At 48.3% G+C, this 16,913-nt stretch overlaps 1 protein-coding gene across 1 annotated transcript in view; it reads left to right on the top strand.

Annotated features, from left to right (window-relative positions):
- The window catches only part of elavl3 (ELAV like neuron-specific RNA binding protein 3), a 32,778-nt gene extending 23,242 nt beyond the window's left edge, over nt 1-9,536 (top strand). Inside the window, exons 4-9 of the mRNA XM_056287588.1 lie at nt 3,633-3,857; nt 3,964-4,067; nt 6,092-6,245; nt 6,411-6,636; nt 8,325-8,363; nt 9,209-9,536. Of these exons, the coding sequence (XP_056143563.1) occupies nt 3,633-3,857; nt 3,964-4,067; nt 6,092-6,245; nt 6,411-6,636; nt 8,325-8,363; nt 9,209-9,536 (1,076 nt within the window). The remainder of the gene's footprint in view (nt 1-3,632; nt 3,858-3,963; nt 4,068-6,091; nt 6,246-6,410; nt 6,637-8,324; nt 8,364-9,208) is intronic.
- Nucleotides 9,537-16,913: the final 7,377 nt, after the last annotated feature.

Raw genomic sequence — 16,913 nt, 5'->3', positions numbered from 1 at the left:
AGGCTGAACGGATTTTCAATAAATACATTTCTCTAGTCCTGGGAAGTGAACAATGTTGGAAGATTTTCTTAAATTATTCCTTTAATGACCCGTTTTATGTTTAACCATACTTAGAAAAAACTGTGGGCAACTTAAAAGAGGGACTTACTTGGTCCCCTGTGACAGAAGCTCACATGGCTGCTGCCTCTTCTTCCTTGCTGTCGCTTCTTTTGTTTTTCTACTTTTTTCTCCCAATTGTATCTGGCCAATTACCCCAACCTTCCGAGTCGTCCTGGTCACTGCTCCACCCCCTTTGCCAATCCGGGGAGGGCTGCAGACTATCGCATGCCCCCTCCCATACATGTGGAGTCGCTAGCCGCTTCTTTTCACCTGACAGTGGGGGGTTTCATCAGGGGGAAATAGCGCATGGGAGGATCACACTATTCCCCAGTCCCCCCCCCCCCCCATGAACAGGCGACCCGACCGACCAGAGGAGGTGCTAGTGCAGCGACCAGGACACATACCCACATCCGGCTTCCCACCCACAGACACGGCCAATTGTGTCTATAGGGATGCCCGATAACATGGGGATTTGAACCAGCGATCCCATGTTGGTAGGCAACAGAATAGACCGCCACACCACCCGGACGCCCCTCCCTGGCTCTTCTGACACCATGCAGGTCTATCTGCACCGGTCCACCTTACGCCGGAAAAGAGGATGTATGTAGGAATTCTTTGCCATCATTATTTTGTTTTGTTTGTTTATTGGACTGGGTGCTACTATTTTTGAGGGTCAAATTATGTCAGTGAAAACTGTAAATCGAGTCAACAGTTATATTTAGGATAACATTATAAGTTCAAGCCTCAAAAGTAACTTGAATTTAAACACACAAAAAGAGTTTTTCTACTTAAAGGGGATATTCAAACAACTGACGGTCAAAGAGATCATGTGTAAGTTTAAACAAGTACGCTAAATGCATCAACATTTCACAAAAACATGTATGTAAGCAAAGACTTTGAGTTTAGATTCAGAGTGGCATTAAAAAAAAAGGAAGCATGACAGAGGACGGTGTGGTGTTGGAGAGCTTTGAAACAAGGAAAGTGGAGCAGGAAGTTTGGATTCTGACCTGCAGATGTTCCTTAAGAATCCCCCGTGGATCAAATTAAGCAACATGGCGCAACAGAGGAGAACCAAACACGCTGTCACCGTGCACTAACCCAGATCAACTCCATTTATATATATATATATGTGTGTGTGTGTGTGTGTGTGTTTGTGTGTGTGTGTGTCTGTGTCTGTGTATATATGTATGTATATATGTATGTATGTATACATATACACACACACACACACACACACACACACACACACACACACACACACACACACACACACACACACACATATACATATAGACACTCACTGGCCACTTTATTAGGTACACCTTGCTAGTACCGGGTTGGACCCCCTTTTGCCTTCAGAACTGCCTTAATCCTTCGTGGCATAGATTCAACAAGGTACTGGAAACATTCCTCAGAGAGTTTGGTCCATATTGACATGATAGCATCACGCAGTTGCTGCAGATTTGTCGGCTGCACATCCATGATGCGAATCTCCCGGTCCACCACATCCCAAAGGTGCTCTATTGGATTGAGATCTGGTGACTGTGGAGGCCATTTGAGTACAGTGAACTCATTGTCATGTTCAAGAAACCAGTCTGAGATGATTCGAGCTTTATGACATGGCGCGTTATCCTGCTGGAAGTAGCCATCAGAAGATGGGAACACTGTGGTCATAAAGGGATGGACATGGTCAGCAACAATACTCAGGTAGGCTGTGGCGTTGACACGATGCTCAATTGGTACTAAGGGGCCCAAAGTGTGCCAAGAAAATATCCCCCACACCATTACACCACCACCACCAGCCTGAACCGTTGATACAAGGCAGGATGGATCCATGCTTTCATGTTGTTGACGCCAAATTCTGACCCTACCATCCGACTGTCGCAGCAGAAATCGAGACTCATCAGACCAGGCAACGTTTTTCCAATCTTCTATTGTCCAATTTTGGTGAGCCTGTGCGAATTGTAGCTTCAGTTTCCTGTTCTTAGCTGACAGGAGTGGCACCCGGTGTGGTCTTCTGCTGCTGTAGCCCATCTGCCTCAAGGTTCGACGTGTTGTGCGTTCAGAGATGCTCTTCTGCATACCTCGGTTGTAATGAGTGGTTATTTGAGTTACTGTTGCCTTTCTGTCAGCTCGAACCAGTCTGGCCATTCTCCTCTGACCTCTGGCATCAACAAGGCATTTTCGCCCACAGAACTGCCGCTCACTGGATATTTTCTCTTTTTCGGACCATTCTCTGTAAACCCTAGAGATGGTTGTGCGTGAAAATCCCAGTAGATCAGCAGTTTCTGAAATACTCAGACCAGCCCGCCTGGCACCAACAACCATGCCACGTTCAAAGTCACTTAAATCACCTTTCTTCCCCATTCTGATGCTCGGTTTGAACTGCAGCAGATCATCTTGACCATGTCTACATGCCTAAATGCATTGAGTTGCTGCCATGTGATTGGCTGATTAGACATTTGCGTTAACGAGCAGTTGGACAGGTGTGCCTAATAAAGTGGCCGGTGAGTGTATATATACATACACACAAACACACACATATATATATACATATATACACACACACACACACACAAACACACACACACATATATATGTATGTATGTGTGTGTGTGTGTGTGTATATGTGTGTGTGTGTGTGTGTGTGTGTGTGTATGTATTTATGTATGTATGTATATGTATATATATAATACTCAACAGTAGGGAAAGTGCTCAACAAATAAGGAGCAAAATAATCCAGTGAGTCAAATAAAATCTTTATGCAACAGTACAAGCCTGTTTCATGCCATAAGCAATCATCAGCTGTCAATCAATCAATCAATTGACACCTGATTGTACCGTTTCATAAAGATTTACTTGACTCACTAGATTTATATATACATATATATACATATATATATATACATATATACATATATATATGTGTGTGTGTTTGTGTATATATATATATATATGCACTTTCCCTACCGTTGAGCATTTAATGAAGTTATATATATATATATATATATATATATATATATATATATATATATATATATATATATATATTAAAAAAAACATATATCCAATGCTTCTCTTTTGTTTGGAACCTCAGCCCCCCCCCCCACACACACATACTTTTTCCCAAACTGAAATGCAAACAAACTGAAACACAAACAAGAGCCCCCCCCCCACACACACACACACACAGACACACCCAGCAGCCTCTGCCACCACCACCACCACTATCATCCTTTGGCCCGTGTGTCATGATGCAATGATGTCCAACCTCTGAAGAGGAGATGGGGGAGGGGAGGAGATGGGAAGAGGGACTGTGACATCTGCAGGACCAGAGGCAGGGAATGAGGGAGGAGGAAAGGTCGGGGGGAAGGGAAAGGAAGGGACGGGAAGTGGGGGTTGTTTGTATGCACGGCAAATGAGACTTCGAATCCTACTTGCTGACTCCAGACCTGCCCTTATGACAATGGTGGACGGTACAAACTCATCTGCATGTATCTCTTTATGGAGCCAGATTTAACTCCACCCTCTCCCTCAGCAGATAATCAGCACCATGGAAACCCAGGTGTCCAATGGTCCGAGCGGAACCAGTCTGCCCAACGGCCCAGTCATCAGCACCAACGGTGCCACGGATGACAGCAAGACCAACCTCATCGTCAACTACCTGCCCCAGAACATGACCCAGGAAGAGTTCAAAAGTCTGTTTGGTAGCATTGGAGAGATTGAGTCCTGCAAGCTAGTCAGAGACAAGATAACAGGTGCTGGCCAGGGCTGCAACACATGCCGTCTGTTTTTCATAATTTGCCTCTCTCTGCAGCTCTGAGAGCCACGGATACTACTAAATGTGTGGGTCTTCTGTTTCAGGCCAGAGCTTGGGCTATGGCTTCGTAAACTACGTGGATCCCAACGATGCAGACAAGGCCATCAACACGCTCAATGGTCTCAAACTGCAGACCAAAACAATCAAGGTAAGAAGGCGGAGTGCTCTTCCACCATCCGCCTCCTTCTCTGCCCCAGTGCAGTGGGGAAGGCAGAGGAGAGGGAAGGAAGTGGAGGTTTGAAAAGGAGCAGGGGGTCGAAAGAGGCAGAAGGAGGGCTGCAAAGCGGGAAGGAGGCGGAGGGGGGGGGAGTGGCAGCTGGAACAAAGGGAAGTGAGAGAAAGGACGGAAAGGAGAGTGGAGGTCAGAAAGCAAAGGGGCGGGCAGCGTGCAGAGGTGATTGTGATGGAAATGTAATTAGGGAGCCTGACTGCAAGGCGTGAGGGTCAGTCCAGGTTATCCCATCTGCCACCAATCTGGGCTAATTAGGGGTTCCTTTGTCCCCAGATCAGATGAGTGGAAGGGAGGGGGGATTATTAAACATTATGGCCCTCCCTTCTCCACCTGATCCAAGTAGATCAAAGATCGAAACAAAGCCCAGGGTCAAGGAATCAGATCTTGGAAAGAGTAGACCAGTTGATCCTGCAACAGCTGTCCACGGATAAGGAAGCTGTCGGACCCGAGTCCTGACCAATAATAGACCCATTGACCAGTATGCTGGATTTGGTCCCCCAGTTGATAAACTAACATATGAAAGACAATATTTACATTAAATCGATATGTTAAATGAACGCTGACATTCTGAAACGTTCTCTCGAAGCTTACCCATCGCAACACCACGGATTACTTCATGACAAAGTCAAGATCCGATTTTGCAGGAAGCCTCACCAGAGAGGTGTGAGAGTGATGAAAGGCAAAAGGGTAGCAGTAAAATGGAGGGGATAGCCAGGGGAGCAGAATGCCAATGACAGGATTAGAGGCCATATGGACTGCAGGCACCATCTGTACTGTGGGAGCGACAGGGAGAGGGGTAATTATAGGCCAGCCACTGCTCCCCGAACGCAGCAACTCCCCTGACTCCTCCAGCGCACCCTAATCACTGCACCACACTACCCTTTGTCTCATGCACAGCCTCTGTGCGCACACCACACACACGGTGCTGCTTATCTCTCGTGGAGAAAATGGCCGCTGTTTTCATTCAAAGAGCGATATACCAGTCGTTCATATTCATATCACGGTATCCTTCGGGGAGCTTCTGTGGCGGACGATATATTCTGAACCATTCAGCTGCATTTAAATTTCAAAACGTGTGTGGTTTACATACATTGGGCATTTAGCGTTTAACACAGCCCATACCAAATCTGGAGTGTACTTGAGCTTGTGTGTGTGTGCGATGTTAGCTTAGCGAGAGTGATTTTGACTCACCAGAGATCCGGCATGTTCCGCGATCAATTTACACTGTTTGCCGGTTGCCAGTGGAGCCGTTCTTCCCTGGAGGACAGAGACAAAGGAGAGGAGCCGGAGCGGGAGGGAAGACCAGGCTATCTCAAACAACACTCATATTCTCTTATCCACCGCCAAACACAAACACGACGCACCGAAACGCAACACGCCGACTCTCGCTATCTATCATAGCCACACTCGCTGGCTCTCATACGCACAAAAACATGAATATGCATGACCCTAACCATCAATCAGAGTCACACTGTGTCCCTGAAGGATACTAGATGTAGTGTTTTCTTAACAGTATGCAAGAACCCACAATAAATCAGACAGCATGCAAACACAGCAGCACCGAAAATACTGGTGCATTAATAAAACAAAGTGCACTGAGAGAACCTAGATCCACGTAGGCAGAATCAGTTTTCAGTATAAAATAAAGTTAACAAGGCCTTGTGGTTCACAGCGGCACCATCTCTCATATGTCTGTGGATGAGAGTGGGCGTTCAAAGGGATACAGTCTGCAGTACAGTCAGCTTCAGGTAGCCTGGAGAAATCAAAATGGTGAGGCTTTGGAAGTGCTGAAGGAATAGAAAGGATTTTTTCAAAAGAGGTGAGGGACACAAAGAAAAGACTATTTAACAAGCGACTTCTCTGCAGCCCTTTTCTGCGACCTGTGTTCTGTTTCCTGAGTTATTGTGTCGGTTTATTTCCAATGCATTTGTGTGCTGTAGGTATCATATGCCCGGCCAAGTTCAGCTTCTATTCGTGATGCAAACCTTTACGTGAGTGGACTCCCCAAAACCATGAGCCAGAAGGACATGGAACAGCTATTCTCCCAGTACGGCCGCATCATCACATCCCGTATCCTAGTGGACCAAGTTACAGGTACAGCCTTAATTCACTAATATGCTGTCGCTGCAGGCCTGTTTCTCTGGATGAATTCTGGCTAACCCAGACAATGCCCACGAGACAGACCAGCCACTGTCAGCCAGTGACGACGCCACTTGACCCCCAGGTGCTAACATTGGCCTGTTTTCTGATCCGGAGCAGGCATATCGCGAGGAGTGGGCTTCATCCGGTTTGACAAGCGAAACGAGGCGGAGGAAGCCATCAAGGGCCTGAACGGGCAGAAGCCTCTGGGTGCTGCTGAGCCAATCACTGTCAAGTTCGCCAACAACCCCAGTCAGAAGACGGGCCAGGCTTTACTGACCCAGCTGTACCAGACTGCTGCCCGCCGCTACACGGGCCCCCTGCACCACCAGACCCAGCGCTTCAGGTACTGAATCTCCACCATACTCAACAACACATCAGTTCTGCTGCCACCCCACCCGCTCCACCCACCACCCCCACTGTTAAAGGCCCTGTTGTAGCAGGCAGTCTAATACTGCAGCCATACTGCGCATGAATACATCAGAAAACAACAATCTGCAAACTACTGCAAAGTCAACAGCACACCAGTTTACTAGCTTTTTACCACGTATTCGTTTGCCAGATAAACAATCAAAATGTACAGTACGACATGCAACACACCTGACATAACTACAGAATTTCCATTAGCCAAGAACAGTGGTCATGGTCTATCATAGTCTATCCAAGCTAAAGCTAAAACAAAGTACAGTCCACGTGACCAAGAAAAACACCATTTGAGTGATTCTGAACAAGTTACATGTTTAGCTCTGTCGTACCCGAGGGCCCAATTACTCGACCGACGTATAAATTTAAGCGGCTTGGTCTTAAGATGCTCAAGACATTTAACTTATGAGGTTTTATCAAACTCTGAACAAAGATCACAGCTATCTGGCTACGCTAGTATATGCTAGCATTGTTGCTTCAAAAAACACAAAGTGTGATCAAAAGACGGCAGGTGTGGTCTGTAGGATGGTGTTAAGGTGGTGGGCGTGTCGACATGTTTTTACTTCCGTCAGTATCCACTGCAGAGGCCTATCATCTGAAGGCATTTGATGTTGTCTAGATTAGCTTTCTTTGTTGTCACAGAGCCAAGTAAATTTGTCTAGAAATAACACATCGCAGCAGATGCTTTGGTACTTTTTCCTTTGCTATAAATATACAAGCAGTTAAAGAACCGTTTGAAATCCCCTTCACTCGATGTGTGTCTGGTGTCCACTGGTCAACCCCGCTACCAGTTGTTCTTACTTCCGAGTTAACGCGGCTAGATGAGTTGGCTGAACTGTTATACGAGGTGGGCTACTCAGAGGTGTAGAGGGACCTCCATGGTGCTGATCCTCTTTCCCTCTCACTCTTTTTTCTCTGACTTTCTTTTTAAACTGCAGCATCATCCCTCCATTTGGAAAGGGACCAGATCCAAATAACAGCACAAAACCAATGTAAGACAACAGATTCTGCCAAGCACAATAAAGACTCGCGCACCACAAATCCTGGTTTGAAAACAATTATGTTGATGCTTTTAGCTCCATCTCATCCTCCACAGGCAGGGGAATTACACACACATTTGCATAGCCAGACTTGGTTCACGTCAAATTGTAAACTGAGGTTGAAAACAAGAGATTTAAAGGCTTCCAGTTGCAAATGTGTCATGACTGCTAAAAAGACAAATTTGATGGCTGAGATTTAAGTCAAAAGTTTTTTTCAAAATTACTTCCTGGGTCTGAACAACTGTACTACACAAATGCTTCATCACAATTGGCAGATTAGCATGTTTGCACCACCTTGATTAAGATAGATGTACGCACAAGTTGAGACAGCTGAATTTACACCGTAAATCTAAATTCCAAACCAGACACATACTCAGAGCATTGTTATGGTTTTCTACACCATCACTTGGTTCCTGGGCAGTTGGTGGCTGTGGGCTGTGGCGAGGTGAAGGGCGCCCCCTGCTGGCCAGCTGCTGAGGGAGCTGCATGTTAACCTAAAAAGCCGCCCCCTTTCCTTGTAGATCTCACAACTAACTTTTCCATCCCCTTCATTCTCCCTCTTGCGTTGCAGACTCGACAATTTACTAAACGCCAGCTACGGAGTCAAGAGGTAAATGCCAAAAGGTGTCCTTTTCAAAAGCATCCATGCTACAAACAAAAAAAAACCTCAAACAAAGTGCCCTGAATACCACCTGCTGACTTCCATGTTGAAATGAGATCTAATGGTCCTGGTTGTTCCTTATCCATGCTTCCCAGTGCCCTTTCAAACATGTTGCATAAGCATCCAGGCCATAAAAGAGCATCTGAATGATGATGAGTAGGCCCGTAGCCTCGTAACAGCAGGGTATTCCGGCATGGCTTTGTTTAACCTTTTCGTTGTTTTGTTTTTGATTAATGGGAGAGACTTCTATGTATTTATTTATGAACTAACATTGTTAGTTTTAGTTGCTTTTAATGTCCCCTTTTTTTCCACCAGCATGGACATACCAGATTCCGTTTGCGTCTCCTCTGTTTGCTCTCCAGTTCTTTTTGTATGATTTGTATTCTGATTTGCTTTTCATCCCTCTCTAGGTTTCTGTGTTTTGTTCAATATTTGTGATTTGCGTTGAACATTGTGATTTCTGTGTCTGATTCTTGCAGAGGCTCTGGTCAGCAGAGAATATGACTCAGATATGCAGAGTGTGCGTGGGGGTGTGTGTGTGTGTGTGTGTGTCAGTGTCACGTTGAATGAAAGGCAGTAGTTTGTTGCCACAGTGGTGCCCACACACACATATATTTATCTACTTACTGTGCAGCAGAGAGGGGATGGAGATGGGCTCCCCCGGCTCCATGCCCGGCTACAGAGCTTTATCATTTCTCACAGAAAACATGCCTATAGCAGACAGTATAGAGCGCTGCATGCCGCGTAGAACTTCAGAATGACACCCATGGTAGTTCTCCCTCTCTCCTCCCCAGATTCTCCCCCATCACCATTGACAGCATGACCAGCCTGGCGGGGGTCAACCTCACCGGGCCCACCGGCGCCGGCTGGTGCATCTTTGTGTACAACCTGTCCCCCGAAGCGGACGAGAGCGTCCTGTGGCAGCTCTTCGGGCCCTTCGGCGCGGTCACCAACGTCAAGGTCATCCGCGACTTCACCACCAACAAATGTAAGGGCTTCGGCTTTGTCACCATGACCAACTACGACGAGGCCGCGATGGCCATCGCCAGCCTCAACGGCTACCGCCTGGGCGACCGCGTGCTGCAGGTCTCCTTCAAGACCAGCAAGCAGCACAAGGCCTGACGGGGAGGCTGCTAGCGCCAACTCCTGATTACCTGCAGGGGGAGCACTACAGCCCCCTGTGCCATCACTCTACATGGGCCTGGACCGAGTCTCTCTCTGACATGCATTCTCACACGCATTCGTAATATACTATCACATGCAGACCCAAGTACACACACACACACACACGAACACACACACACACACACACACGGGCATAAACAAAGTCAGAGTTCCAAACAAACACACTAGTAGAGTTTTTTCTTTTTCTCTTTACACAACATGCTTGTCCTTCCCTGTATTTGCCTGGATTGAATGAGTCAGGGGTACCCAGCTGGTTGGTCGGGGGGGGGGGAGGGGGGGGGGAGAGGTGATCTACGAAGGAGACAGTCAAAACGAATGTGACAGAGAATGTTGTGCCGAGCGCTTCGATTGAATTCAGGCAAATAATGACGACAACTGCTCGAACGAAAACGATCAACAACAAAAAAAAAAACAAAACAAAAAACAAACAAAAAAAAAAACAAAAAACAAAAAAACCTAAACGAACCAATATGTGCAATTTACCCAATCTCTTTCCCCGCCGCCTCCCCCGCCAGCCTGCCGGGGAGGACGAAGTCACTTTTTTTACACTTGGGCATTTTGAATCAGCGATTTTTTTAAGATCAAAGAAAAAGAAAATTAAAAAACAGTGTTCTCTTATATACGTATATTAAAATATAACTATATATTCAATATTTAAGGTGGTTATAATAGCCGAGTATGTAAGCATTTTCTAGAAACTTTGACTACTGTTTCCTGACTCTACGCTAGGTGGCGCCAGTGTAAGGGCCGCCGTTCCCCCGCCGTTAGCTCGGAGGCCCAACACGAGTCAGGCTAGCTAGCGCATACCGGTCACGGAGACGATTAGCCTGCAGGCCGTCCGACCCGCCCCCTCCTCCCCCCCCTCTCCCCCTCGCTAAACACCGAAAAACAAGTCGGCGCAACGACGCACCTTCGACGCGGTTCGGCAGCTACGGACGCGCTCGTATCCGGGGCCTGTTGAAAGGGGAGGGGAAGTCCCACCGGCTCTTCTACCGAACACGCAGAACCGACTTCCTCCTCGGGTTCACCGCCTGTGACCTCGAGCGTTCCCGCGGCGACGCTCCCTCGTCATCCGCCCTGGCGGGGCTGCGGGCGATGAGCCCCTTGGCGCCACGACGGGGCCCGCTTTCAGAGGAGGACGCCGGGGTTTTTCCCGCGTCTTTCCGGGCTTCCCGCGTCTTTCCGGGCTTCCCGCCCCTTCCTTTGCGATTTCCTCGTGGCTGTTTTGCATGGCGTGGCTTTGTTGGTGCAGTTCACGGCGAAGCCTGTACGGCCACGCCGTCGATAGCCGGTGATGGCGGAGGACAGGAAGAACCGGATTAAAACGGACAAGACGCGAGCGCCAGAACTTAGATCGCGGTTCCGACGCGGGCTGACCAGTTCCTGCTGCGCTCCGCTTCCCGCGCCGCGGCACGCGTCCGGGAGCCGCGGCCGTCTGAGGAACTAAGCAGGGAATTGGCAACAGGGGTTTGGAAGTGATGGGTTATGGATTTAGAACGACTCCGGCATCTGCCAGAGAAATATTGTAGCGAATTCGGGGGACAACGCAACCACAGGAACTGCCGCGGCCGGGAAGCGAACCTGTATCGCCCGCACCGCAGGAGACATCGCTAACCGCTCGACTAAAGGGTCAAACCCGCCAGCCAGCGGCCCGCGTGTCTTCTTATCCATGCACGTTACAATATTCAATTCAGCGCCAACACGACTGAAACTGAACAACGTCCCACACAAGTCTGGAGCCTCCGAGAAATGGCGGCAATGAGCAAAAACTCAACAACACTGGCGTCTTTCTTTGAATTGCTGTGCAAGTAGAGGCTCGCTGGGGTAAACGGAGCCCTGGTTTTAGAACACGGGGGCTCACGATGCAGAACGATGCGGCTCGACGTCTGAGATTGACCTCCAGTCCGGGGTGCGAGCGAGGACACCTGACTCTTTTCCAACTGTAACCGGCCCTCGGAGGAGACGGCTTGGCATCAGTTCTGCCAGCTTTGCCAAACCCCCCTCAGTTTCAACTTGAAATCTGTCCACTTGGGGCGGCACGGCGGCCCAGTGGTTAGCACCGTCGCCTCACAGCAAGGCGGTCCCGGGTTCGAACCCCAGGCCGTCCCAGGTCCTTTCCGTGCGGAGCTTGCATGTTCTCCCCGTGTCTGCATGGGTTTCCTCCCACCATCAGAAAGACATGCACGTTAGGGTTAATGCTCCTGCCTGTGCCCCTGAGCAAGGCAACGGAAAGAAGAACTGGAGTTGGTCCCCGGGCGCTGCAGCCGCCCACTGCTCCTCTGCAACAGGATGGGCTCCATGCAGAGAACAAGTTCTTCGTAAGAATACAAAATAAAGCGGCTTTGATCAAAAACTACCCGGGACATTTGGAGACGAGCCCTCTCAAGCGATGACCGCGCTAAACCGAGCCGACACGCCACCGACAGACACACTCAGCAACCTGTCTCACTCTGCCGCCTTCACATCCGTTTGGCACCACCACCAGAAATAGCATTTCTCAAAATATCCCCAACCCAATTGCGTGGAAATTATTTACGGACCCCTTGATGACAACATGAAGGCCAACCACAACCTGTCTGTTCGAGACCTGACTTCAGATGCGCCACGGGGGGACAGCTGTTGTCTTTCAATATGGAGACATTCTGCACATGATGATAGATTAAATAAGGTCGACTATATTCAAGACGTTTTTGTTTTTTTTTTGCTTTTCTAAGTGACGCTGTGTTAGCCAAAGAGGACGACGATCTCTTTGAAAGGATTACATTAGAGATGAATCTATTTTTATACAGACAAAAGAACAAGACCTTGTGCTGAATTTTTACAGATTCTTAAGCTTGGAAAAAATTGGGACATCGCATGGCTTTATTTTAAACCCTCTTGATCTTTGCAGAGAGAAGGAGAACAAGCGTGCGATGTACGGGTGGGGGATTTTAAGGGGAAGGGGGCAAAGGAAGGTTGTACCGCTTACAAACTGTCCAACCATGCCGAGAACGACTGAAACCGACCTGACAAAAACGAATTTGATGTACAAAAACAAAAACACAAATGTCCAAACGAGAGACGAGCTCACGCTTGGCCAGACGGTTCGGTGTATAGGCTGACGGACTGTCGGCGTGCGGACTCACGCTTGTCTCGCTCGGGGTCGCGCGGCGGCGGAAGTGACGCGCCCTGACTCGAGATCCCCGGACCAACTGCGGAGACACGGGCCCGCTGCCCGGCCTCGTGACGGACGGCGGCTCGCTAGCTAGCGGAAGGTTACGAGGCGGATTGGTGTGGTGACGCAGACTCATAATGAACAGCCGCTATTAATTACGGTTGGGAAGATTCGATTTTAGCCAAAGAATTGCACTGCAAGTCAGTACCGAGAAGGATAAATTAAGACTAATCACATTACCCCCACCCCCCAAGTAATGCTCTACAAATCTATATCTATTGAATCAGAACCCTCTATAACTTCTGTTGTTGTTACTTTAGAATATCTCAGTTGTGCGTATCAGTCTGCATTCTGTGAATCCTTTAAACGACCACGCCACACGTGTGGACCGATGTTAATCAAACTAATCAGAAGCAAGCAATCCCCTCTGCACACGTTTTAACTAGCCACTGGCGTCAGCTGGTGAGCAGCAAAAACCATATCAAACCCGTCCGCGGACAAACCCGGCTCACCTCCCCACCAAGCAAAAGTCAGATCCACTTGAAAAAGTGTGTTTCCCCGACTACTTGTGTCAGCTGCCCTGAAGCAAGACCGCACTCATCCTCTAAAAGGGTACCACGTCAGCCACTGGCCCCGGCTTCCTCGCTGTCTGTCTCGTACCATGCCATTCCTTAATAATCCTAATGCTACATTCAGACCAAAGGCGGCGCGAATGCATGCAAAGCCAATGGGAGGAGGCCAATGGGCGGGAATAATTCGCGGCGAATTTACGGGCGGCGCGAATTGGGCGAATCGAGCGACGAACGCGCCTTCGCGGGAGTTCAAAAATGTCCAACTCGGGCGAACATTTCGCCAGGCGACAGCCAATCACCTTCAAGTAGGGTTAGAACCCGCCTTCGTGTTGGGAAAGAAGACACGCCCCCTACCCAGAATTCTTTTCGGACGCCGTCCAAACGCAACTCCTGAACGAGCCGGTGAAATTCGCCAAGCTGGGCACGTCTCCGGTTTACGCTATGAACCCAAACAGAGCGCCGACGCCGGTTTGGGCGGCGCAAGTTGATACAAAGCAGAGCCGCCGCAACTGATCTCTGTCGCTCATCCGTGACGATCACAAGTAAACACGAACTGCTGGTGTGCGGTATTTGTCGTGTGCGGTCTAGCAAACTTGCTAGCAGCGTCGGTGTGACTAGACTGCTTGTTGTGACGTCAACACAGCGAATTCGCGGTCTGTTCGAACACACCTGGCGGAGCTGGCGGCCAAACTCTGGCGAACAAAGCGGCGCCAACTCTCTCGCCGCCTTTGGTCTGAACGTAGCATAACGATTACCGCTGGTGGCCAGCACCGACCACCAAAGCCCAGTACTAACTAGCCCTTCCCAGTACTAACTAGCCCTTTACAGGACTAACTAGTCCTTCCCAGTACTAACTAGTCCTTTCCAGGACTAACTAGCCCTTTCCAGGACTAACTAGTCCTGTCCAGTACTAACTAGCCCTTTCCAGTACTAACTAGTTCTGGCCGCCTAGCAGAAACGAGCGGGCGGGGGCGGCGGCGGCGCAGCCACTCACACAAGGCCAAGCTGAGGCGCAGCTGGAGCTGTCGAGCCCGCCATGTCCGGCTTAGTGTAGGATTCGAACCCCGCAACCAGACCAACAGTCCCCCAGACGGACCCCTTCATCCACAGTCCATAGAAAGAGCCCTCACGTCACACCCAGCGTACAGTAGAGAGCCGAGGGCCATGGCGGGAGACAGCAGAACTTGAGCAACAACAATAATCATTTTAAAATACAAAAAAACAACAAAAAAACAAAACAAAAAAAACAACAAAACTTTCCTATGGAACAGTAAGTGCAATGTGCTTTGTTTTTATATTGACTGAGAACAAATGATATATATTTTTTAAAAAATAAATTAAACGTCACACTGAAATGGTTTTGCGGAATTGCGAAAGGATCGAAGGTTGAGGAAACAAACAAACAAACAACAACAAAAACAAAAAGTTATTAGCAACAGATTCGTAACGAGCGCCGAACAAAACGAGCTCTGGTCTGTCGACGTCCACGACGCGTCACCGAGCCCGGCGCACCGCCGCGCGCCGCAAGCGAGCGAGCGAGCGAGCTCACGCCAGCCAGCCAGCCAGCCAGCCAGCCAACCAACCACCCACGCGTCATCCGGCTGACGTCATGCAGCAATTCTACACCGCCTTGAAAGGAATACTGTCGATACATCATCAGTTTAGCCCATGTCAGTTTCAGATATCATTTCTCCTGTAACTTATTGGTTTCTTTCACATATCAAGACTCACATGTTGGATTAGCGTATTTGTGTTGTTGACGTTGCCATAGAAACACACATGGGTCAAAGATTTTGTTTGGTTGCTTCGATTGGGTACACTTTGTTCTTTTTCTTCCTTTATTTGATTAGTTGCAGTTCTTTACAGTGTATGCAGATTTTAGACTTAGTTAGATTTTTTTTTTTAATTTTTAATTTTATTTTTTAATTTCAATCAAACTGTGTTCAATTGTGTTTGTAAAAGTCTGTGGTAGCTTTTGTTGCAACATAAAATAATTTAAACAGAAAAAAAATTTCAAGATAGCGCCAACAAACTTGTATTATTTGGGCGACTTTAAGCTTGTAGTTTTAACTTATTGTTAACTTAAAAACTATTTATTATGATTATGATTATTATTATTGCCTCGTATAAAGTATGTTTTGTGTATATTTATGGTTTATTTCATTATATTTGCAAGTTGAAAAGATTTTAAGTTTGCCAAAATTGTGGTTACACCATTTTGTTTTTGTTTTTTTTTAAAAGGGGGACAAATAGATTAAAAAAAAAACAGCTTTAGAAGTACGATTTGGAAATGTTCTCCATAGTCAAAGAATGCACTGCTATATTTAACTAATTGAAATGTAAAAACATACATGCTGTGTGCTAGATGTTATGCCTTTACTGCCTGTGTTCTGTCTGTCTTGTTCAATGAATATCTTTTGATTATTTAATCTAATCACAGTCTTGTTTTTTCAACCACACCGTGAACCCCTAAAGCAGATTCAGCACACGGGACGAGCCCGTTTGAGTCCAGGGACACCGGCGACGTCCGAGACTCGCGGGTACTTTTTAAGATGCGCTCTCACGGCTCGCGTTTTCCCAAAGGCACGGACGCACTGGCGTCATCTGCATAGGCACGGACGCACTGGTGTCATCTGCATAGCGGCGTGCACGGACGCACTGGCGTCATCTGCATAGGCACGGACGCACTGGCGTCATCTGCATAGCGGCGTGCACGGACGCACCGGCGTCATCTGCATACGCACGGACGCACTGACGTCATCTGCATATGCACGGACGCACTGGTGTCATCTGCATACGCACGGACGCACTGGCGTCATCTGCATAGGCACGGACGCACCGGTGTCATCTGCATACGCACGGACGCACTGGTGTCATCTGCATAGCAGCGTGCACGGACGCACTGGCGTCATCTGCATAGCGGCGTGCACGGACGCACCGGCGTCATCTGCATACGCACGGACGCACTGGCGTCATCTGCATAGGCACGGACGCACTGGCGTCATCTGCATAGCGGCGTGCACGGACGCACCGGCGTCATCTGCATACGCACGGACGCACTGGCGTCATCTGCATACGCACGGACGCACCGGTGTCATCTGCATAGCGGCGTGCACGGACGCCAGGGGGAGGATGGCGGCCAGTGCACACGTGCGTTGGGAAAGCCAGCCGGAAGGACCGCGGCGAGCGCCTCCTCGGGAGCGAGCACCTCCTCGGGAGCCACTCGCGTGGGACGGGGCGGCGTGCTCCTTCCGTTCCTCAGCCGACTGTACTTTGTGTCTATTTATTTAGGAGAGGGGACACAGTAACTTAGTGCTATGTTTCTTGCATTTTCCTGGAAACGGTAGAACAAATCAAAAGGTGAAAAATGATCAGAACAAACCCGCCGACGCCCATGTCAGCGGAGGAAACACGAAATCTCACACTTCCAAACACGACCAAATGAACAATGACAACATCTAACAAAGGGGAAAAAAAATAAACCTTTCAGTCTAGTCTAGGATATTTATTACTGGGATTTCAGCTGAAGACGCTTGAAGACTTTTTCATGGAATTGTTTAATTATTTGTACTTTACATGCCAGAAAAA

The sequence above is a fragment of the Lampris incognitus genome, chromosome 10 (genome assembly GCF_029633865.1).
Source record: "Lampris incognitus isolate fLamInc1 chromosome 10, fLamInc1.hap2, whole genome shotgun sequence".
NCBI classification, from domain to species: domain Eukaryota; kingdom Metazoa; phylum Chordata; class Actinopteri; order Lampriformes; family Lampridae; genus Lampris; species Lampris incognitus.
This window is presented reverse-complemented; position numbering and strand designations above follow the sequence as displayed.